Source organism: Cynocephalus volans, chromosome 4, assembly GCF_027409185.1.
Source record: "Cynocephalus volans isolate mCynVol1 chromosome 4, mCynVol1.pri, whole genome shotgun sequence".
Lineage (NCBI taxonomy): Eukaryota > Metazoa > Chordata > Mammalia > Dermoptera > Cynocephalidae > Cynocephalus > Cynocephalus volans.
In genome coordinates, this window is record NC_084463.1 from 161,797,569 (window position 1) to 161,820,822 (window position 23,254).

Sequence of the window (23,254 nt, forward strand, 5' to 3'; positions counted from 1 at the left end):
GTAAACTAGAAATCAACCATCCCCCGACCCCACCTTCCATCTCACCAGGACCAGCAAGGGCAATTGCCTGTCTCCAAGCCTAGTGTTGGGTAGCAGGGAGTGGAAAAACCTCTCCTGAGAATTTTTAACCACAAGCCATCCCTGAATAAGTTTGCACCCTGAATTGACAGTATCTGTAGTCCTAAAGATTCCTAGCTGAAATTTTAGTTTAAAGTGGTAGTATAGGATTGGTTTGTCATCAGGCAACTAACATTTCCTCTCTGGAAGAATTTGCTTTTAACCCAACCTTGAAAAATTCTCATTGATAAAATTCCAAGAACTATAAACACACAGTCAAAACAAACAAATTGCAAGAAAATATGACGTGATGAGCAAGAACCAACATAATAGCTTGCAGACTTGGACCTCAAATACTTGAGATATTGGCATTACCAAATACAGAATGGAAAATATGTATTTCCAATATACTTAAAGAATAAAAGAAGAAATTTAAATTAGAAGCAAGGACAGTATATAAAATGATCAAGCTGATTTGAAAAAGAACCAAATAGACCTTCCAGAAATGAAAAAATATTTGACACGTAAAACTCAATGGATGAGTTGGTACAGCTACTTAAAAACAAAAAGCTCAATAGATTGTTTAGCAGCTGAAGAAAGACTTAACTGGAAGAAATATCAGTAGAACTTATCCGGAATGTCCAGAAACAGACAGAAAATATGAGTTAATAAAAGACGGAGAGGGGGCTGGCCAGTTAGCTCAGTTGGTTAGAGCACAGTGTTATAACAGCAAAGTCAAGGGTTCAGATCCTGGTACCGGCCAGCTACACACACAGAAAAAAGACAAGGAGGCTGGAGTAGGGAGGACTAATAAAAGTTCCAGTAGGGACAGAGAAGATATCTGAAGACAATGACCAAGAATTTTCTAGGACTGATTAAAGACATCAATTCATAGACTCAGGAACCCAACGAATCATATTTGGATAAATGAAAAAATCCATACTTGGGCACATCACAGTAAAACTGCAGGATACCAAAGACAAAAAATCTTAATAGCAATTAGACACAAAGAATATCCTCAAAGGAACAACAATAAAAACAACAACAAATAGATAATAACTGACTTCACAGCCACAATGGAGACCAAAAGATGGTAGAGTGGTATTTTCAATATTGAAAGAAAATATTAATCTAGAATTCTATACCCAGCAAAAACTAACTTAAAGATAAAGCACTAGGAAAGGAGGGCGCAAATAGGAAGCACAAAACAAAGCAGTAGAACTGTATCAAGTATAAAATTAATTACAATAAATGACTAAATGCTTCAATTAGAAGATAAACATTTTCTAGATAAAAAAAAAAATCCATCTTTAAGCTGTTCCTAAGAAACAGAAAGACTGAATATGAAAGGATAAAAACAGCACATTTTGAATAGAAGGGAACTTAGCCTAATACAGGGCGTCATTTAAAAAAACCAAAAACATCATAACAAACATTAAATGGTGAAATAACGAACTTCCTCTAAGGGCAGAAACAAAGGTGCCCACTACCTGAACTCCACGTTGTAGAGCAGGTCTCACCCATACAGGGGAGCAAGAGAAATAAGAGATAAAAAAATGAATAAGGAAGAACACTTTTCATAGATCGTATGACTATAAATACATAAAAGAATCTACAAGTAGAAAAACAAGGTTAGGTTTGCTGGACACATCTATTTTCATAAACTATGTATAATATAAAAATATCAGATACTTAAGAATCAATCTAATAAAAAAGGTATGATCTTTATGAGAAAAACATGTAACTTTATTGAAAACATTAAATGGAGAGATTACACCATGTTCATGAACTAGAAAATTCCATTTTAGATAGTTGCCAGTTTTCCCCAAACTGAGCTACAGATTCAATTGGTTTTATTTACAATCTTAAAGGGGTTTTTATTGGTGAAACTTGATAAGCCGATTCTAAAATTTACATGGAAGAGCAAGGGCCAAGAATAGATCTTAATGGATGATTCCCAAAGGACACAGGGGTAGATAAAATGACCAGTGGAACAAAACAGAAAAATTAATTGTGGCATATTCCAGGGATCGGTATTCAGCGGGGAAAAGAAATGCCCTACAGCTGCAGGCAATAATTTGGATACAGCTCAAACATAATAGTGACAGGGCAAGTCATAGGCAAATAAACTCTACATTTATATAAAATTCAAAAATATGCAAACCCAGTATGAACGTAATTAAGCTATAAAACAAAGCAAGGGAATGAGTAAGACAGGACCCCTCCCAGCAGGGAAGGCACAGCAGGGACTTGGAAGGCAATGATAACTTTCTCAAACAGGTTAGGGTTATAACTATTTTCTTCTATGTCCTCACTATTTAGTTTTTAAAAACATGAAAATAAGATTCTGGAGGGTGAGGGGTGAAGCAGAGGAGGCCACAGGACAAGTCTGCTAATGCTTACGTACAGCACGAAGTGCCAGACATGCCCTTGGGAAGGAACAAACCTCTGTGGGCATGGGCAGAGCCTGTCAGGAGGGTGGGCTCCTCTGGGGGTTCTTGCGGGACAAGGCTGCCATTTCACGGAAGGATCCCCCAACAGTATCTGTGGACTTTTCACTTAACCCCATTATTGGTGCAGCCCATCACCCTTACCCTCCCCAGTGCCCGTGAGACCCAGAGCTTCTCTGCTTCAGTTTCCCCTTCAAATAACGCCCCCCAGAGGGGCAGCAGCTGTGCTGCAAGTGTGGGGAGGGCACACCTGGCTGCTCCTTTTAACACTCCCCGTGAGTCCCCACTCTTGGTCTGAAGCCTCATCTCACTTTCCGTGCTGCTTGACAGTTCCTGAGCCTCTCCACAGCTCTGGGGGCGAGCCTGCTTGCCTCGGCCCCTCCCTTGGGGAACACGTAATTTCAACTTCTAATTCTCTGCTAAGAGAGTAAACAAGCCTCCATCCACTTTCCATCTCTCAAAACGTTGACAGGCTCTTTGGTCTACTGCTGTCTCCCTTCCTATATTCTTTCCCGATGTAAATTTATATCTTTTTTATTTCTTTACTATCATTTTAGTGAGATTCTAAGAGGAAACAGAAATAAACTCATGTGTTTAAGCCTGCCATGTTTAACTGGCAGTGTGTTTACCATATTTACATAAAAATGTGCAACACGCAGCTCCTGAAGAGTCCAGAGAAGCAAGCGGATCCCTCCGCACCACCCTTCACAGAAGCTTGAATACCCCCAGCTGATTGCTTTGCCTTGATCTTTCTCCTACTCGTTCCTTCAGCTGTGCAAGGGTGAAGGGGAAAGCACAAAGACCTGGTTCAAATCCTGCCTCCCCCATTTACCATCCCATAATCTGATCACATCAACTCTCAGAGCTTCAAGTTTCTCACCCCCCAAATAAGGCGCATAACTGCTGCCCACTCTACCGGGTTAGCCAAGAGCGGTTCCATGAAACTGCTGTTGCAGAAATGCTCCCAACTACCAAGTGCTGAACCAGGGAAAGGGTGTTTGGGTCCTCATAGCCTGGTGCCCCCACTTGCTCACCGCCAAGGCCAGAGGAGAGAGAGCCCTGGCCCCTTGGACTCTTGGGCGTTCTGTGGTTTCTAGGCCTGACAATCAGAGGAACCATCAATGGCAGCCCCAGCAACAAAGTGAGGGACCAGAAACTCAGCGAAGATGGAGGGAGGCCAAAAACCAAGTCAGCACTTTATTAATCTGGCAGAGGGGCAGCTAGGCTGGCCGACAGCCCCTTGCCAGACCCTCCTCTGTACTCCTCTGCCAAAAGAGGCACAGTCGCAGGAGTCCAAGCTGAGCAGGGGCAAGGCCAAGGAAGGGGCGTGAGTTGCCCACTGCAGGCATTAAAGGCCAACCCAACTTCCCTGCTGAGGCTGGGGGTGAAGCTGGAAACGAGTCATTAGCCCCCATCCCTCCCCTCCATCCCATACAGCTGAGGCTCTTCCTGGAGTCAGGAAGCCGTGAGTCCCACATCAGCTGTGCTCTGGAAGGTGATCCCATCGCCAGGCAACGGGGAGGACAGGAAGGGCCAGAGCCAGACGAGGACCCAGCGGGGCCCCAGGGCTGCCTGAAGGTTGTGGCAGGGGCCCAGGTCATAGGAGTGCTGACCCCGAGCCCACTCCCACGTGGTCTGACCCCGCAGCAGCAGCATCCCATGGAAGAGCAGCCCAGCCCCACACAACAGTGCACCCGCCACACACGTGTCCGTCACGAAGGCCAGGGCAAACTGTGCCAGAGACACTCTGCCTGCAAGGAGAGAGAAGAGAGGATCAGGAAGCGTCAGGCCCAGCTCTCCCAAAGCCCAGCTCCTGACCTCCTTCCACCCTCTATGCTCCACCAGGAAGCAGGGCTCACTCCTCCGCTCAGCCGGCCAGCCCATGCTGGGTGATAGGAACACACCGGTGAACCGGGCAGACACAGCGCCGTGCCTGGGCTACGACATTCACTCATGCATCGCACACTTGGTGAGCACCTCCTAAGCACTGGGCCTGGTGCTAGGCACCGTGAATACTGGGTAGCATTGCTGCCCTCGGGGGGCTCCCAGACATTAAAGAGGTAGTTTCTCAGTGGCTTTTTCATAGCTATGATGTGTGTCACTATGGAAAAGTACAGCATCTTGTGCCATCTTGGCCCACAGTAGACAAAACATACCTGCTGAACTAAGGAACTACAAGATGCCATGAAACTCTCACTAAGTGAAAGAAGCCAGACACAAAAGGTCACATATTATATGATTCCATCTATATGAAGTGTCCTGAATAGGCAAATCGATAGAGATAGAAAGACGAGTGGTTGCCGGAGGCTGGGGCATTAGGTACGAATGGGGTGTGGCTGCATAATGGGTATGGGGTTTCTCTTTGAGGTGAAAATGTTCTTGAATTAGTGGTGATGGTTGTACTACATTGTGAATGTGCTAAAAGCCACTGAATTGTACACTTTAAAATGTTAAAATGAATTTTACATTATGTGAATTTCACCTCAATAAAACCCCTGTGGCAGGGGGGATGCCATGCAAACCTAAGAAGGAAGGGGAAGTGGACTTCACCTATTTTGATAAAGTAGGGAAAAGACATTCTCTTTGAGGACCAGAGGCAGGACAGAGAAACGCCTGTGAGATGAGCCAGTGGATGATTGCGGGTATGGACGCTCAGGTGAGAAGCCCAGGCTGGACCAGCAGATCTGTGAGCCGTGGGCGGTGGTGGGCGACTCCGAGAGCGTGGGTGCAGCTGGACCCACCAGTGAGCAGAGGGAGATGAGAATGGTGCCTAGACCTGAGCACCAGGACTCAGGTCCTTGGGGATTGATAAAAGAAGAAATGGGAAGCCAGAAAGGAAGGTGGAAGCACCAAAATCCAAGCTGTCACTGACAGTGACACCAGGATAGATAACCTCACCTCACTTCGCAGGCAGTATTCTTATGAGTCTGAAGATCTCATAGAGCAAGAAGAGAACTCAAAAGGGTCCTTTGGGGTTTGTGGAGTCAGAGCCCGGGGAGATGTGGCAGTCTCAGAGGAGTGGTGGGGGCAGAAGCCAGGTGGGAGCAGGTGGGGGAATGAGTGGGAGGCAGGGAAAGCAGCCACGAGCCTGGGCAAGCCCTTTGGGAAGCTTGCCTGCAAGCAACAAGAGGGAGAAGGCAGCAGCTCGAGGAGGAGGGTGTGGGGCGAAGGGAAGGTTTGTACAGGGTGGGAAAACCCGAGAGCCAGGAACGCAGGACAGGCAGGCGCCATGGCTTCAGGCCTCAGTGGTGGGGGGGTGCGGGGTGGGGGGCACACACTAGAAGCTGGGGGCAGACAGCCTGGCTTGGGGATTTGAGGACGGGACAATTTTGAATGTACCATCTGATGTTTCGTTTTCTCTGTGACGGATGTTGGAAGGCAGGAGAGTGGGGAGGTTTGACTGCAGTTGCTGGGGGAGCAAGCTTAGAAAACAGGATGGCCAGGCACAGTTGAGGGACTGTTGAGATCTGTTGCCATGAGTGTGGCATGGTACCAATGTGCCATGGAGTACGTGTCTCTGGCAGCTCTCAGCAGCCAGGGGCAGACATGGAAAGGCCAGGAGGTCAGTGTTAGTAAGGCAAGCAAGGAAGTTGGAGAAGTTGCAGGAGAATGGTGGAAATGAAGGGCTCTCGGCTGGACATGGGATGGTGAAGGTGGGAAGGTGCAGATGGAGAGAAAGGTGAGGGCTGGGAGCCTGCAGGCCCAGGGAGCAGGCGTCAGGGAGCAGAAGAGTGAGAGATGGATAAAAGGAGAGGAGGTGGGGAGCAGGAGGAGGGACGACCGAGGGGGTGATTTTGGAAGTGACACACTTTGTACAAGGACCGGGGCGTGGACATGGGAGTAGGGGACGGAAGTAAAATAGAGGAGTCAAGAAGCTAAGCCACTTGGGAACTGATGGAGCTGTTCACACAGACTTGCAGACACCCATGATTTCAGCAGGGCCCAGGGCTGAGAGAGACTCTGGGAGCTGGAGCAAAGTCTACAATGACTCGGAAGGCCATGCTGACCACAGGGAGGTGGGATGGAGGCAGGGCGGGACTGAGGAGGGTACAGCAGGGCTGGGCAGGACGCCAGTGTGGGCAGAGAAAGACTCTGAGGACCCCAGTGGGCCTCCTGAGGCCACCTCTGGGCTACAGGGAGGGGGGCCCTCGGGACAGAACTGGGCTTGGGCAGGATGAGGCACGGTGACTACTCAGAGTGGTCGGGGAGGTTACTAACTGCACAACGAGGTTACAGAGGGGATCACGGAAAGGTCAGGAGGAAAGAGTCGGGGGCGAGAAGGCCCAGAGCATTATGAGGGGGAGAGAACAAAGAGTATAAAGACCAGTGTGGCTTTTATCTTGGGTGGTGTCAGAAGAAAGAGGAACATATGTGTCGTCCAGAACATGGCCACTCAGTCAGCCTCCTGATCCAAGTCTTCCCCTACCAACTTCCAATACTGGGCCTTCTCCTGCCTGTAACTTTCACCGGCTCCACACTGCCCAGTCATAGAAGAGCCGTCTTGTCACACCAGCATTCAAGGCCCTCACTGTCCGGTCCTAACCTACCGTCCTAGCCTTACTTCTCACAATTCCCACCACATTGCCTTTGCTACTCCCTGCCCCACCCCCAAGCCTTTGTTCTTGCTGCTTCCCTCACCTAGAATGCCTGCCCCCCATCCCACCGCCCCTGCGGACTCCTACTGGTCTTTCCGCCTCTGCCAACAACTGCTAGAATCCTTCCCGGATTCTCCCAGCCAGAACTCTGCTTGTCTTGAGGTGCTGTATTTTACCATACTGCACACCCAGTGGAATACCAGGCTGCCCTCACCCCCACTAAATGACATTGGGACTGGGTCCCCGGGGCTAGAATTCCCACTTCCCACTAGAATGGGCTTTACTCCCGCACCAAATACAAGTGCCCTTGCCTCTCTGCAGAGGCCTCCCGGGGTCCCCACCTGTGAGCAGCATGAGCCAGGGCAGCAGGAGGAGGGCGGCGGTGTGAAGAGGTGAGTGGGCTTGCAGCAGGGCTGTCAGGGCAGGGCCCAGCAGCACAGAGACGTGGAGCAGGACACCGGCAGCATGAAGCAGCAGACACAGGAAAGGCCGGTAGTTGCGGAAGCCCACGCAGCGGCCCAGCAGGCGGCAGTGGTGGTCCCGGCGCAGGATGCAGATGTGGCAGGCTGAGCAGTGCCCACTGCGCGGCGGCACTTGGCTTTGGCACTGGTAGCAGTAGCTGCAGGGAAGGAGCCACAGGGTCAGTTCCCCCAGCAGCTCTGAGGGCCCCACATCATGCCCAGCGTCAGCCCCTGAGCCTATCCTGGGGCAGCAGGAATAGCCACCACTCGCCCTGGCAAAGCCTCAGGTTCTCCACAGGTAAGTGCAGGCTGAACAAGATTTCCCAGGCCCTTCCAGTTCTAGCACTGAAGGACTGAGGTCTCTTCCAGCACTATCATCCCCAGTCCTAAGGCGTTTCTCTGGTCTCTAACATCCAGCAGCAAACTCCTCACTTTCTCCAGGGTCACCACCTTGGTCCAAGTCATCATGAATGCTCCTCTGGATTATCACAGTAGTCTCTTGACTGGCCTCCCCAATTCCACCTTTGTGCCCTCCCAGTGCAGTCTCACCCCAGCAGCCAGACTGCTCCTTTTAAAACATTTTAAAACATAAGTCATGTCCCTCCCGTACTGAAAACCCTCCAATGGCTCTCCATTTCATGTCTTATAAAAGGCAAAGCTTTCAATGTACTAGAAGGTCCTTACATCTCTAACATCTCTTACCCCGTCACTCCACTCCAGCCTCACTGGCCTTGCTGTTCTAGGAACATGCTAGGTACACACTGCCTCAGAGCCTTTGCATCATCTGTCCCCTCTACCTGGAACACTCTTCCCTCAGATTCCCACATGGCTAACTCCCACACCTCCAAGTTTTTGCTCAAATGTCACCTTCTCAATGAGGTTCACCTTGACCACCTATTTTTTATTCTTAAGTTAATTTTTTAAAGTTTTATTTTTAAATGTAAATTGACATCTTATAGTTGCATATATTTATGGGGTACAAAGTGATGTTATGACTTATGAATACAATGTGGAACGATTAAATCCAGCTGATTAACGTATCCATCACCTCAAATATATATCACTTTTTGTGGTGAGATTTGACTTCCTATTTAAAACTGAAACTTGCACCCCCTTTACCCTGCTCTACTTTTTGTTTCCATGCCACTCTCATCTTCTAACATTCTATATACTTTGCTTATTTATTATGCCTATAATTTAGCATCTGCCCCCTCCCCCGCTGAAATCGGCTCCAGGAGGTCAGGAATTTGTTTTATTGTATCCCCAGTGCCTGGAACAGTGCCTTGCATACAGTAGGTACTCGATAAATGTTTGTGCGTGAATAAATAATACCCATTCGGGCTCTTCCATCCCAGGTTCTAGAGTTCTCTGGCTCTAACATTCCAGTTCCTAATGTAATCAATTCGTAACATCTCAGGTCCTGGGGCCCCTGCCCCTGTCCGAGGTTCCCTCTTCTCCCAGCCGGATCCCGCGCCCCACTCACGCCCAGCCCTGGCCCAGACCGCGGCCGGCCAGCATCACGCCCCGGATGCTGGGATCCGAGCGCAGGAAGAGCCCCACGTTGCCCAGCAGGTTAAGCAGCTGGAAGGCGGCTAGTGCGAGCTGCAAGGCCCGAGCCAGGGGTCCCAGAGGGGGAGGCCCAGGACCCAGCACCAGCACGTAAGCCAGCTCCAGGCCCACAGCGGCGGCCCACAGCGCCGTGAGCACGAGAGGCAGCCTCCCGGACGTCCCCTCGGCTCGCCCAGCCGCCCAAGGCTGCCCCATGGCCTGGACCCACCGGCGGTCAAATCCCGAGGACCCCGCCGCTTCCGTATCGGGGCGGGGATAGGGGCAGACAGACGTCTGCCACGACCAATAGAAGTCCTAAAGGGAGGGGTGAGCGCCCAGGTTCACAGGGAGGGGCCGGCAAATGCAGAAAGGTGATTGGACGGCCGAACGGGCCAGGAGCTGCTTGGATCCCGTTGGCTCTAGAGCCCGGGTGATACCAAGTGATCGCCCCGCCCATCCCTAGGCCCCGCCCCTTCCGCGGGAGCCCCGCCCGCTGGTGCTGAGGGATGTCGCGCCAGGAGAATTGAGTAGCAACCTCGGTGGCACCGGGGTTTCCCGGCTCAGCACATTCTCCCCACCCCTCCAGCCGCCTCGATATTAATAGTCCCGCCTCGGCCGTCCAGCTGGCTCTGAGCCCCCCACCCCTTGCTCGGGTGTCTCCCTCCATCACCCTAGAAAACATTCAAAACAGCTCGGCGCCTCCGTGTTTCTGACTGTGAAATGGGGACGGGGCCCTGTCTGCCACCAGCGCGGCGCGGGAAGAAGGTCAGGAGGAGGCGCAAAAGGCAGCGCACAGGGCGGTGTGCAGCCACTAACATTGCCATCATCTCCATTGCACGGCTGAGGACACAGAGAGGGCCCGTGGCTTTCCCAAGGTCACACAGCGCCCAAGCGGAGGAGCCGTCACGCGAACCGCGGACCTCCGCCACGAGCTCTACCCCAGAGCTCCCAGTTCCGCAGCCTCGGGCCCCAGGGCAACCTCTTGCCTAGTCGCGACCCGAGCGCCCTTACCCCTACCCGGCCCCTCCCTCCTCCCCCATATTTAGTGCGAATCTGATCCGGGGCTGGGCCGGGCCCTACATAACGGGGCCCCGGTGTCCGGGAGCGCGCCGAGCGAGCGGAGCCAGGAGCCCGAGCGAGATGATGATGGTTATGCAGCCCCAGGGTCTGAGGGCCGGGGAGGGGCCCTTCGTCAGCGGCGGCGGCGGGGGAGGCGACTACATGGAACAGGAGGAGGAATGGGACCGCGACCTGCTTCTGGACCCGGCTTGGGAAAAGCAGCAGCGGAAGGTGAGTGCTCACCCATTTCCCGACGGCAAAACTGAGGCTTGAGAGGCCAGGCGGTTGTCCTGGGCCCCTCAGCAGGCCAGGGGCAGAGCCCTTCTGTAACCTAGAGTGCCACTCCCTAGCCCAGGATTTGCCCATCATCCCTCTGCTGTCCTCCAGGGCTAGAAGAGAGGGCTGGGAGCCCTTACGAGGGGTTTAGAGTGACAGGGAGATTCTGCGGTTCTCAACCCCCTGGATTCATTCCCCTAAGCGCAGAAAACAGGACCTCACTTTTTCCCAAGATACCCCTCTCTGCCTCAGGGGCCCTGAGTCTGCTGAAAAGGCCACAAGGTCTGGGAGGAGGGGAAGCCTGGGTCCCCTTACTGAGTAACCTGACTCTCCAGCCAGATGGACACTTTGTGCTGAGGCAGCGCCTTGGAGGAGCTAGAGGGGCACATGGGCAGCTAGCTGCCCAGACCCAGCCTTATAGGGTACTCAGATCCCCCTCCTTCTCTGAGCTATTTCCACTACCAGACTTTCCCAAGTGGAGGGGGCAGAACCACAGGACACCTGGGTTCCCGAAAGAGATGATCCAGGCCAGAGTGAGAAAAGTTTGGGAGAGGCAGGCCAGGGGTAGGGAGGGCACCATGAAGTCACTGGACCCTGCTCAGTATCTGCCAACAGTTTATGACTCCAGGAAAAGCCAGAGTACCAGGGTGCTCAGTGGAATTTGCAGGATCCGAAAATCCCAGAATTTAGAATCAGAGCATTTCCGCTGGATTAGATGGTAAGAGATGACCCCAGGGGCTGGGAGGTTCAGCTGACTTGGCTGGGGTGGCCTGGGTGACACGCCTCCCCCAGGCTGCCCCTGCACCTGTCTCCAAGCACGGCTGCAGTCCCTCGGTTCGGCAATCCCCGAGTGATGTCATCCCTACCCCCGGTTCCAGCTGCCACCTGCTCAGCAAAAACTCCCTATCCGCACCCCCACCCACCCAAGCCTCTCCCTGATCCAGGTCCACATGCCCCTCATATGACACATGCCAGTCTGTAACTTTTTATTTATTTATTTTTTTTAATGACTGGTAAGGGGATCTTAACCCTTGACTTGGTGTTGTCAGCACCGCACTCTTCCAAGTGAGCTAACCGGCCATCCCTATATAGGGATCCGAACCCGTGGCCTTGGTGTTATCAGCACCACACTCTCCCGAGTGAGCCACGGGCCAGGCCCTGTAACTTTCTTTTATCACTTAAAAATTAGGAGCATCCTTCCATACCAACTTATAGCCACCCACCTTATCCATTCATTCAATGACTGCACAGCGCAGATGCTCTGTAGGTCAACCAGCATCCCCTTAGTTAGACATTTGGATCGTTTCTTTCTCATCCAACATAGTTTATTATAGGTTGTGATAAACATCCTTGTGCTCAGCTGTACCCCACCCCATCTCTGCTCTTCTGTCTCCCTTTCTCAGCAGTGACTCCTTCATCCTAGGGCTTCACACAGTCTTTCAGCACTGCCACCTCCTCCCACCTGACACCCGAGTCCTCATCACCCAAAAACATTCCTTCAGTAAATGTTTCTTATGTGCCAACACTGTTTTAGGTGCTAGGATTCAGCAGGAGACAAAAGAAAGCCCCTGCCTCAGGGAGTTAATATCCCAGCAAGGACAAATGTTTCTATCTCATCCACATGATCCTGCCTCATCCCCCTCCCTGACACCCTTCCCCTCTTGCCCTGGTCCCAGTCACCACCTCCTCACTTCTCCCATATACTCTGCCAAGCCATTTGTCTCCACTTTGCAACCAGAATGAGTTTTCTAAAACACAGTTCTGCCCGCCTTCTGAAGCTTCCCTGACTCCCTGCTGCTCTCAGGATCAAGTTCATACTCCCTGGCTTAGCACCCAAGATCGTGCATGACCTGGCCCCTGCCGCCCCTCCGGCCCGCCTCTTACCACTTATACCCCATTCCAGCAGTGCCCAGATAGCTGTCGTCCCACAAACGTAGCAACTGTTTCTCACCACCGAGCATTGCCCACATAGCTACCCTGTCTGGAGTGCCCTTGCCTGACCTTCCCTGCCCAAATAACTCCCACTCTTCCATCACAGCTCCGATCAAATATTAGCCTTCCCCAAGAAGCACCCGCCTCGATTTGGAGAATCCCCCCCATAGACTTCTTAGCATGTCTCTCCAGCACTTCTCTGACCAATGTGACTCTTCGATAGACTATAAGCTCCTTTAGCGCAGGGACCACATCTCATTAAGAGTCATGTTTGGCCCCACCCAGACCTGCCTGTCCCTCTGCCCTATCCAGACACGAAGCATCTCAGACTCCAGGGTTGAAAGCAAATGCAGAGAATCCAACTGCCCTCTTCAGTGCTTGGGTTCCCATCAAGTAGTACTCAGTACCCACTTACACACCTCCAGTGACGGAAGCCCACTCCCTTCCCTTAGCAATGACAGCACATCAAGTATTGAAAGCATCATCTTCCATGTCCAGCTCACAGGGCATCTGGAAAGCTTGTCTGAGGAGGAAAAGCTGGCTGAGGGAAAGAATTCCAAATGCGTTCCAGGGCCACTTTCCAGGAGTATCAGCTTTATGGTGGGGGGATGCTTTAAATTCTAGAATCCTGCCAGGTTGGAGGAAAAAGGACCTGAGACATCATGGAGTCTGACCCCTTAATTGTGCTAATGGGGAGACCAAGACCCAGAGAGGGCAAGTGGCTGACCCTAGATCACAGAGAGTGAGTAGCTCAGCTGGGATTGGAGCCCAACTGTGGACTCTACAGCTGATGGCAGAATTCAGAGCCTGAAGGCTTAGCAGGTTGGCAGAAACTTGTGCACCAGGTTCCAGGTCACCCCCATTCCCGACAGACACACAGCCATATACCACCCCTCCCATCTCTGGAGGCTGAGGCTGACTCTTGGGGGAGGGGGAGGCAGTCACCTGCAGAAGCTAGGTCAGGCTGGCCGAGTGCCCGGTTGCCCTCCACAGCCTGTGTGCACTTGCACACTCAGGGTCTACTTGGAGGCCAGTTGGCAAAGCACTGGAGGGTGGTGGGTCTGAGGTAATAATAACACAGGTGCACAGTCCTCAGGCGAAACCCTCAGGGCCAGATGTGCGTCAATCCAGAATTTTTCATATTTTAGAAAGGCAGTATCGCCCTGCACTGGTCCCTGCACCACAAAGGGTCCCACACTTTGGAGTGTATTAAAATTTTCTAAATCCCCTCTGCTTAGGACTGGCCGAGGCTGGTGTGCTGGCAGCAGGGTGCCCCAAGTTTGAACTGGGACCTGCATGAGTCCCAGACCTCATTTCTTCCCTCCCAGGAGAACTAAAGCTCGGAGAGGGAAAGGGACTGCCCAGGATGCACAGCAAGTCAGTGGCTGAGCCAGGACTTGAATCCAGGGCCTTGGGCTCTGAGATCCACCCTGACTCAGGAGCCAGAACTGTGATCTATATCTCCCAGACCCAGGTTTAGGGTCTGAGTGCTGTCCTCTGCCCCCAGACCTTCACTGCCTGGTGCAACTCACATCTGCGCAAGGCAGGCACCCAGATTGAAAACATCGAGGAGGATTTCCGCAATGGCCTCAAACTCATGCTGCTCCTGGAGGTGATTTCAGGTGAGGCATGCAAACCAGTTCACAGGGGCCCCGGGACCCAGGGGAATCTGGAGAGCTGGGGGAATAGTGGCAGCAGAGTGCTGGAGGGGACTTGAGAGGGGAGGGGGGGAGTTTGGGGACAATGTCTGTAGCTGTCTCCCATGACCTTTGACCCTTGACCTCTCCTCTTATATTCAGGAGAGAGGCTGCCCAGGCCAGACAAAGGCAAGATGCGCTTCCACAAGATCGCCAATGTCAACAAGGCCCTGGACTTCATTGCCAGCAAGGGGGTTAAGCTGGTGTCCATCGGTGCTGAAGGTGAGGAGGTGACAAGAGGGGACCTGGGTGGGGAGTAGGGGTTCTCCTCGCAAGCAACCTTTGTGAGCACCAGTTTTCTCATCTCAACGATGGGGATAATCATCCCTGCCTTGCACGCAGGAGGGACTGTAAGGAGCAAATGTACCCAAAGTGCCAGCACAGCACCAAGTACCTAGTGTGTGTTCAAGAAATCATTTTTAAATAACAATAGGTGCTTATTGAGCAGCTGCTAGGTGCCAGCCCTGGGACGGGGGACAAGGGCTATCGGGCTGAGCGGGAGCAAGGTGAGCTGAGGCCTGGTAGCACAGGCCTTGTATGCCAGGCAGAATCTGTCCCCTTACCCCACCCTGCAGAGATCGTCGACGGGAACCTTAAGATGACCCTGGGCATGATCTGGACCATCATCCTGCGCTTCGCCATCCAGGACATCTCTGTGGAGGGTGAGCAGGGGGAAGGAGGCTGGGTGAGAGGGCTGGCCCGGACCTCTTCCCAGCTCATGCTTCCGCCCCATCCCCACCCAGAAACCTCGGCCAAGGAAGGCTTGCTCCTGTGGTGCCAGCGGAAGACTGCGCCATACCGCAATGTCAACGTGCAGAACTTCCACACCAGGTCTGTCGGCTGGCCAGCAAGCATGCCCTGGCCTCTGTGGGTACAGGGGCACAGAGAGGAGCCCTCCCTAGTCAGTGAGGGGCACGAGACTGGCTGCTGTCACAAGCCACAGGGGAGGGAGAGCGCACAGGCAAGATCCTGGGACAGTGTCTGAAAATCCGAGGACTCAGTGACTGTCGAATGGAACAGAACTGAATCCAGGAGGATTATCGAGAATTCCTGGGGGAGGGAGCTTTGGAGACATTCCTGGAAGGGCATTCCAGCTAGGGAGAACCTGGGGGCCAAGGCCGTCTACAAATTGGTCTGGCCTAAGCATAGGGTAGGGGTGGGAAGCAATCGCGATGCGCTTGCAGGAGATGGACCGAGTCATAATGAAGGGCCTCAAGTGCCAAGCTAAGGAGCTTGTGCTTTGCTCCCGCTTCCAGAGGAGGTTGTCATGCTGCAGGTGCTCCCGGGCCAAGGATGGGGCAGGGCCTCAGCTTGAATCTGGGACTGACCCTCACTTCTCTCTGTCCAGCTGGAAGGATGGACTGGCCCTGTGTGCTCTCATCCACCGACACCGCCCTGACCTCATCGACTACGCCAAACTGCGCAAGGTTGGCCTCTGTCAGCCATGGCCCCAAGTCCCCAAACTCTGCCCTCCGCTGACCTTTTGCCTCTCCCTGCTCACACCCATGTAGGATGACCCCATTGGCAACCTGAACACTGCTTTCGAGGTGGCGGAGAAATACCTGGACATCCCCAAGATGTTGGATGCAGAAGGTAAGAGTGAACCTAGCACAGGCCTGGGCTCCACTTACTCATCAGGGGCCTGGCCCATCCTCCACACCTTAGCCCAGCTCTTCCCCCCTCCTGCAATGCTCTGCCCCCCACCCCTCACCCTGGCCAGAATCCTTCCTGCCATGGTCTCCGTCCTCCAGGAGCCATCTGATCTTGTCCCCTGCCCCTCTCCACCCAGTGGAATCAGCCTGTCCTGCCTTTCCCCTATGCAATGGCTCCACCCTCTGCCTCGCAGCCTAGCTACCTGTGTTACCTGGGTTCCCCAAGACTGGTAGCTCCTCTGGGGCATGCCCTGCCTCTGGTCCCTGTGTCCAAGCAAGCCGTTTAGTCAAGTGAAGCAGCAAACATTCTCTTGAGCACCTACTGTGCGTGGTGCTCTGGCTGTGTGGGTTCCAATGGAGGAGAATGTGTTCTGGATCCTGGGGAGCTCATGGGCTTGGGGAAAAGACAGACAGACAAAAGGAGTTACAGGTTGGTTAGTGGCACCAGGCAGTGCGGACCAGTCCCTCATGAGGGCCACAGTCTGTTCGCTTACCCACCCCTTAATGCTTTGCTCACCCCACAGAGGGAGGTTGCTGGGCCCTGGGATGATTGGAGAGGACTTCAGGGGAGAGCAAGCCACTGGGCTTGGGGTAGCTGGCAGCTGGGGTCCATGGCTGCATGTCTCCACCACTCCTATCCTGAGGGAGTTCTCTGCTTGGGCGGGGCTTGAGCCTGTTCTCTACCCCTGGCTTTGGCCAATATACATCTCACTGCCCTCCCCCAGACATCGTGAACACCCCAAAGCCAGATGAGAAGGCCATCATGACCTATGTCTCCTGCTTCTACCATGCCTTTGCTGGGGCTGAGCAGGTAACCGGTGCCTCACCGCTGCTGCCTAGGCTAGGCTTTTGGAGGTGCCCAACATGTGAAGGGGCCAGACTGTGTGGGTGGGAGTGCCACTGTCCCAGTCCCATGCACTCTGTCCTTAGGGAGCTCAGGAGCAGAGGCCTCTGGCCTGGAAGCTCGCTCCCCACCCAAGAGATGTGCTTCCCCATCCTCCCCCTACTTGCATGGGCCCAGGTTTTTAAGGGCTTTACAGAGGGAGGCGGGGTCAGGGGTGTTGAAAGCAGCTTGTTTTAATGCCAGCCCTTCTGTCCACCCCCACCACAGGCAGAGACAGCTGCCAACAGGATCTGCAAGGTGCTGGCTGTGAACCAGGAAAACGAGAAGCTGATGGAGGAATATGAGAAGCTTGCCAGTGAGGTGAGGCTGGGGCCAGAGAACCCTCTTCCACCAGGCTCTCCCCACCCCACCCCCACTAACCCCAGCCTAACCCTGCTAACCCCAAACATGGGCCTGCGAGCCTCCCTTTTCTCAGAGTAGCCCTGGCCTCCCCCGAGCCTCCTCCTGCCTGTCCCCACCCATCACCTGCCCTTCTGCCTACCCAAGCTCCTGGTCATTCACTAATTCATTCATCATTCATTTATTTACTCATTCATTGATCCATTCACTCACATTTTTTTTTTTTTTTGGCAGACTTTTTTCTTTGGCGGCTGGCATGGGGATCCGAACCCTTGACCTTGGTGTTTCAAGGCTGTGCTCTAACCAAATGAGCTAACCAGCCAGCCCATTCATTCACTCATTCATATTTAGGCAGTCATGTGGCCCTTTGCTCTGTGCCAACCTATACTAGCCCCTGGACTCAGAAATTAACTGTCCCGCTCCTTCCCTGACTAGTGGAGACTAGCCCATTCTGCTCTCCATAGTTGTGAAAGTCACCCCAAACATACTTTAGGCCCAGCCCTCTGGCCACAGCCTGGGTGTGGGTGGAAAGGGTGGCTGAGATGGGCAGGTTGGCTCAGAGCTCTCTGAGTTGCTCCTGCCTGGCCCTGGCAGCTGCTGGAGTGGATCCGCCGCACTGTACCATGGCTGGAGAACCGTGTGGGTGAGCCCAGCATGAGCGCCATGCAGCGCAAGCTGGAGGACTTTCGGGACTACCGGCGCCTGCACAAGCCGCCCCGCGTTCAGGAGAAGTGCCAGCTGGAGATCAACTTCAACACACTGCAAACCAAGCTGCGGCTGAGCCACCGGCCTGCCTTCATGCCCTCTGAGGGCAAGCTGGTCTCGGTGAGCCAGGCTGGGGATGGGGGTTGCCCCAACTCTGCCTGCATGCCCTGGGTGACTTTGGGCTCCATGTCCGCATCTATACAATGGGTGAACCGTGATGGAGGGCACTTCTGCCTGCCCCACAGGATATTGCCAATGCATGGCAGGGACTGGAGCAGGTGGAAAAGGGTTATGAGGACTGGCTGCTCTCAGAGATCCGGCGCCTGCAGCGACTCCAGCACCTGGCTGAGAAGTTCCAGCAGAAGGCCTCCCTGCATGAAGCCTGGACCCGGGGTATGTGCACCTCAAGGGGCTGGACTCTCTCCTGGGGTGGGGACTAGTGGAGGATGAGGTTCCTGGCAAAATGCAGAGGACAAGGGTAGGTGCTCAGCAGGGAAGCTGGAGACCAGATATCTAGCCCTAGTTGGCTTGCTGTGCTGCAACCTCGGCCTCTCTTTGGGCCATAGTTTCTTTATCTGTAAACTCAGCCCCTTCTCCCCCAGCAATCCTCCTGGCTCTGGCCTTCTGTAAATCTGCTCTGATTAATTTGTCATTTAGCCTTTTATTTATATGTAGCAGTTGTCCAAAGGTGAGTCTGTCCCTAACCCTAACATCATTTATGTTATACTCATGTGATATATTTATTATTCATAAGTGTACTCATAAGTGACACTAAAACGTCGCATGAGTCAAATATATCACTCTGTATAGAAATATTCATTCAGTATTCTGTCAGGGATTTTAATCCTCTAAATGAATGATTCCTGCCTAAAAATAATGAACAAACACTAATAATGGATTATGGACATAATGAATAACACTGGTTTGGTATAATAAGAGTTCCTTAAATTTACAACTAATTATGTGACCCTGGAGAGGTCTCCGAACTGCTTATCCTGTTACCTGCTCTGCAAAATGCAGAGGCACTAGGTAAATGGTCACTACCGCTATTATTATGATTATGTTGGTTTTTATTTGCAAAATTATAACTATCATTCACAAAACATCTTTACATTTATTATTCACTCATCCAACAAATATTTGCCAAGGATCTACCAAGTGCCAGGCACTGTGCCAGGTGCTGGGGAAATAGAGGTGAACGAAGGAAACCGGGTCAGGGGCTCATGGGGTTCACAGAGTCGTTGAGAGGTAGCTCGCCATCAATAATTCCAAAACTGGACCAGGACCAGCCTGGGCGGTGACGTCCTTTACGGGCCTTGCCGCGGAACAGGAGCTTTACTTAACTTTAACGCTGCCGCCTCAGAGCAAAGCCCTAGGGTGGGCCGGGCAGGTGTGATCACCTGCATTCACAGGTGAAGATTCTCCGCGGTCACGCAGCCCGGCCCGAACCCCGGCTCCTGCCTGGTGACGGAGCCGGTCCTCTCTCCGAGCAGGGAAGGAGGAGATGCTAAGCCAGCGCGACTACGAGTCGGCATCGCTACAGGAGGTGCGGGCGCTTCTGCGGCGCCACGAGGCCTTCGAGAGCGACCTGGCGGCGCACCAGGACCGCGTGGAGCACATCGCCGCGCTGGCCCAGGAGCTCAAGTAGGCGTGGCCCCTGCCAGGCCCCGCCCCCGGCGCGAGCCCCGCCCGGCCCCCGTGGCCTTCCTTTGGACACTTGGTTCTCCCGGGTTCGGTGACCTCGCCGTGGTACCCGCGTCCTTCCCCATCCCCACTCGCTCCGCCCCCTGCAGAAACCCCAGCCCCACCTCCGGACCCCGCTCTGCTGCCCACACCCTTCCCCAGCAGCGCTACACCTGCCCCGCTCCGTGGGCCTGCCCCTTAACCGGCCGCTGCAGGCCCGCCCGCTACCCTAAATCCTCCCTTGGCCTCCCCACCTTCTCCTGCAAACCCGCCCATTCCCGCAGGATCCCGCCCCCGAAACTCCAGGCCCCGAATCCAAGCATCTCTGGGCACTGGAGCTGAAGGCTCGTGGGCGCCCCGCTTCCCGAAGGAACGCGCTCGGAGCCCCTCTAGGAAAACCCCTCTTCACCTGCCCGGGCATCCTTAAGCCTTCACCACCGGTCAGGGCAGACAGGCAGGAGGAAATCTGGGCCCAGGTCTGGGCCCGCACTGGCTGCCTTCTCGCCCCCAGTGAGCTGGACTACCACGACGCAGCGTCAGTGAACAGCCGCTGCCAGGCCATCTGCGACCAGTGGGACAACTTGGGCACACTGACCCAGAAGAGGCGGGACGCACTAGAGGTGGGCTGGGGGCCAGGGAGCCGGAGGCTGAACGCTAGTGAGGCCGGACCTATGGACAGGCTGCTAACGCCCCATCTCCTGGGCTCCCAGCGGATGGAGAAGCTCCTGGATACCATCGACCAGCTGCAGCTGGAGTTTGCCCGGCGGGCAGCGCCCTTCAACAACTGGCTGGACGGTGCCGTGGAGGACCTGCAGGACGTATGGCTGGTGCACTCAGTGGAGGAGACCCAGGTGGGCACAGGGCTTGGTAGTGGGTGCTGGATGGGATGACAGGGAAGCTGGCCCCAAATCCTGTCAACCATTCCTTTGGCTCCTGGGAAGTGGGGATGGGAGGAAAACCCCAGTTCCTCCGTGCTGGGCCAGGAGACAGGAGGCCGAGGTTCTCATACCAACCCTGCCTGGGACCACTGGATGGTCGAGCACATTGCTGCTCTTTGTGTTGCCCGTGGCAAGTTGGGGGCACTGACTCATGCTTCCTGCCCTTCACCCCAGAACCTGCTGACAGCACATGAACAGTTCAAAGCAACACTGCCCGAGGCTGACCGAGAGCGAGGTGCCATCCTGGGCATCCAGGGTGAAATCCAGAAGATCTGCCAAACGTATGGGCTGCGGCCCAGCTCCACCAACCCCTATATCACCCTAAGCCCACAGGACATCAACACCAAGTGGGACATGGTCAGTGCCACCTGTAACCTTCCCCTGCACAGACCCCCACCTTCCCCCAACTCTATAACCATCCTGAAACCTCTGGGGTCCCCCGATATGGAGAATAAAGTCCACTTTCAGATCTGGGATCTCCAGACTCCATGTGGCATTGGGTAAGTCACCTTGCCTGTTGTGGCTTCATCTGTATAATGGCCATAACAGCATTTTCCAGTCAGGACTGATGTGAAGTAGAATTAAATCTTTGTGCCGAAAACTTATAAAACCACCTATGTTAGTTATAAATGATGTCATCAGCCCCATGATACAGATGAGGAAACTGAAGCCTAGAGGTTGAGTGACTTGCCCAAGAGCTTGCCTATGTAGCCAACAATTTGGCTCGCAGCAACAGGGGCTGAGGTGTGAGGTGCTGGAGCCCATCTCCCTTCAAGGCCATCTCCTGGCCCCCACCCTGACATGACCATCCTCCCTCCCAGGTCCGAAAGCTGGTGCCCAGCCGTGACCAGACACTGCAGGAAGAGCTGGCACGGCAACAGGTGAGTGAGAGGCTACGGAGACAGTTTGCAGCCCAGGCCAATGCCGTTGGACCCTGGATCCAGGCAAAGGTGGAGGTAAGGGCTTGAATGCCGGGGCTAACCCCAGGGAATGGAGCCAGGACTGGGCTGCAGGGAGTTGGGAGCCCTCATTGTGCCTGGAAACCCCTGCAGGAGGTGGGACGGCTGGCAGCAGGACTGGCTGGCTCTCTGGAGGAGCAGATGGCCGGGCTGCGGCAGCAGGAACAGAACCTCATCAACTCTAAGAGCAACATTGACCGACTGGAAGGCGACCACCAGCTGCTGCAGGAGAGCCTGGTGTTCGACAACAAGCACACTGTCTACAGCATGGAGGTGCGATCACGCCCTCTCGGAAAGGAGGGGAGGCAGAACTGGCTGGGATGCCTGGGGCGGCCACAGCTGGACAGAGCATGTCTGTCCCAGGAGGCGCCCCAGTTGAGCTTGGCCAGTTCCCCCAGTGTAACCATGGGGATACTAATGATGACAAGTGATCTGTCCAGAGCCACAAAGCAATCTAAGGCCAGGCCAGGATTGGCCATGGCTCATTGATCAATACTTAATACATAATAAATCATCAAACTTTTGAGGCAGGAAGGGCTGCTGGGGGTCACTCACTGGAACCTCCAGGTGGGGTCAGAGGCCCAGTGAGGGGGAGGACTTGCTGGGGGTCACACAGAGGATTGGGAGTGGGGCTAGAGCTAGTGGCCAGACACTGGCCACCCACTGACTGGGGCCTGTCTCCTGCTCTCCAGCACATCCGTGTGGGCTGGGAGCAGCTGCTCACCTCCATTGCTCGCACTATCAATGAGGTGGAGAACCAGGTACTGACCCGAGACGCTAAGGGCCTGAGCCAGGAGCAGCTCAATGAGTTCCGGGCATCCTTCAACCACTTTGACCGGGTCAGCAGGGGCCCAGCCCTGGGGTAAGAGACTTGGGGGCTGGTGGGGTTTGGAGACTGAGCCTGATGTCCACTCACCCCTAGAAGCGGAACGGGATGATGGAGCCTGACGACTTCCGGGCTTGCCTCATCTCCATGGGCTATGACCTGGTGAGTATCCCAACCCCCTTCCCAGGAGGCCCATCAGTGCCCCTCTTCTCTGTACTGGTGGGATGTGTACCTCCCACCTTCATATCCATTATCTCCTTTACTGTTCCTCACACCCACCAGGGGCTAGCAAAGGCCCAGAGAGGTAAACTAATTTGGGTCTAATTCTGTGTGACCCCAAAGTCTGGGTGTGCAACATTTTTACCTCAGAGAAACAGCACTAAAGAGAGGGGTGTAGCCCCAGAAGAAGTCATTGCCATGGGCAGGAAGCAGATTTCAGCCTAGCATAAAGAACTTCCTAAAGCTAGGGCTGAGGTCGTGGAGGAAGGGAGCACCCTGTCACTGAGGGTGTGCAAGCCAAGGCTAGACAATCCCCGGGAGGGGACGCAGGAAGACCTCCTGGCTTTAGCACCCATGGGCATGGTGCTGGCCTCTATCTCTACAGGGAGAAGTGGAGTTTGCTCGCATCATGACCATGGTGGACCCCAACGCAGCTGGGGTTGTGACCTTCCAGGCCTTCATTGATTTCATGACCCGAGAGACAGCCGAGACTGACACGGCTGAGCAAGTTGTAGCCTCCTTCAAGATACTGGCAGGAGACAAGGTGAGCCTTGCGTGGTGGAGGGGGCTGGTGGGCTGGGGCGGGAACAGAACCTGTGGGCCCTCAACTCCTCTCCTCCCCCAGAACTACATCACCCCCGAGCTGCTACGGCGGGAGCTCCCAGCTGAGCAGGCTGAGTACTGCATCCGCCGTATGGCACCCTACAAGGGCTCCGGGGCTCCGGCTGGAGCCCTGGACTACGTGGCCTTCTCCAGTGCCCTCTACGGGGAGAGCGACCTCTGACCTCTGACCTTGACCCCTGAGGTTCTTCATGCAAGAAGGAGACGGTGCTTTCTGCAGCTGATCCCATCCATCCCTTGGAGCGAGGGCCTCAGAGAACGGCCAGCCAAATATTTCTGAATAAAGATCCATCCATGGGCCTCTCCCCACCTCCTTTTGGTTCCTGAAGCAGA

The 23,254-nt window shown here is 54.0% G+C and overlaps 2 protein-coding genes across 3 annotated transcripts; one reads left to right on the plus strand and one right to left on the minus strand.

Annotated features, from left to right (window-relative positions):
• Positions 1-1,861: 1,861 nt before the first annotated feature.
• ZDHHC24 (zinc finger DHHC-type containing 24) lies at positions 1,862-9,327 on the minus strand. The gene is made up of 3 exons (XM_063092459.1): positions 9,047-9,327; positions 7,444-7,721; positions 1,862-4,258 (listed from the first exon to the last, which is right to left on the minus strand). The coding sequence occupies exons 1-3, from the start codon at positions 9,325-9,327 to the stop codon at positions 3,963-3,965; spliced, it is 855 nt and encodes a 284-aa protein (XP_062948529.1). The 3' UTR covers positions 1,862-3,962.
• A 904-nt stretch (positions 9,328-10,231) lies between these two features.
• Positions 10,232-23,228, plus strand: ACTN3 (actinin alpha 3). Of its 2 annotated transcripts, XM_063092458.1 has the most exons (21): positions 10,232-10,401; positions 13,886-14,000; positions 14,178-14,297; positions 14,651-14,737; positions 14,819-14,906; positions 15,424-15,502; positions 15,587-15,668; positions 16,453-16,538; positions 16,839-16,931; positions 17,565-17,795; positions 17,921-18,068; positions 19,169-19,319; positions 19,870-19,978; positions 20,069-20,209; positions 20,471-20,653; positions 21,118-21,252; positions 21,349-21,528; positions 21,948-22,094; positions 22,178-22,243; positions 22,686-22,844; positions 22,926-23,228. In XM_063092458.1, exons 1-21 carry the CDS (start codon positions 10,252-10,254, stop codon positions 23,082-23,084), a joined length of 2,709 nt encoding a protein of 902 aa, XP_062948528.1. In that variant the 5' UTR covers positions 10,232-10,251; the 3' UTR covers positions 23,085-23,228. The 2 variants fall into 2 exon arrangements, with proteins under 2 accessions (XP_062948528.1, XP_062948527.1); XM_063092457.1 differs by having other exon boundaries at positions 22,686-23,228.
• Positions 23,229-23,254: the final 26 nt, after the last annotated feature.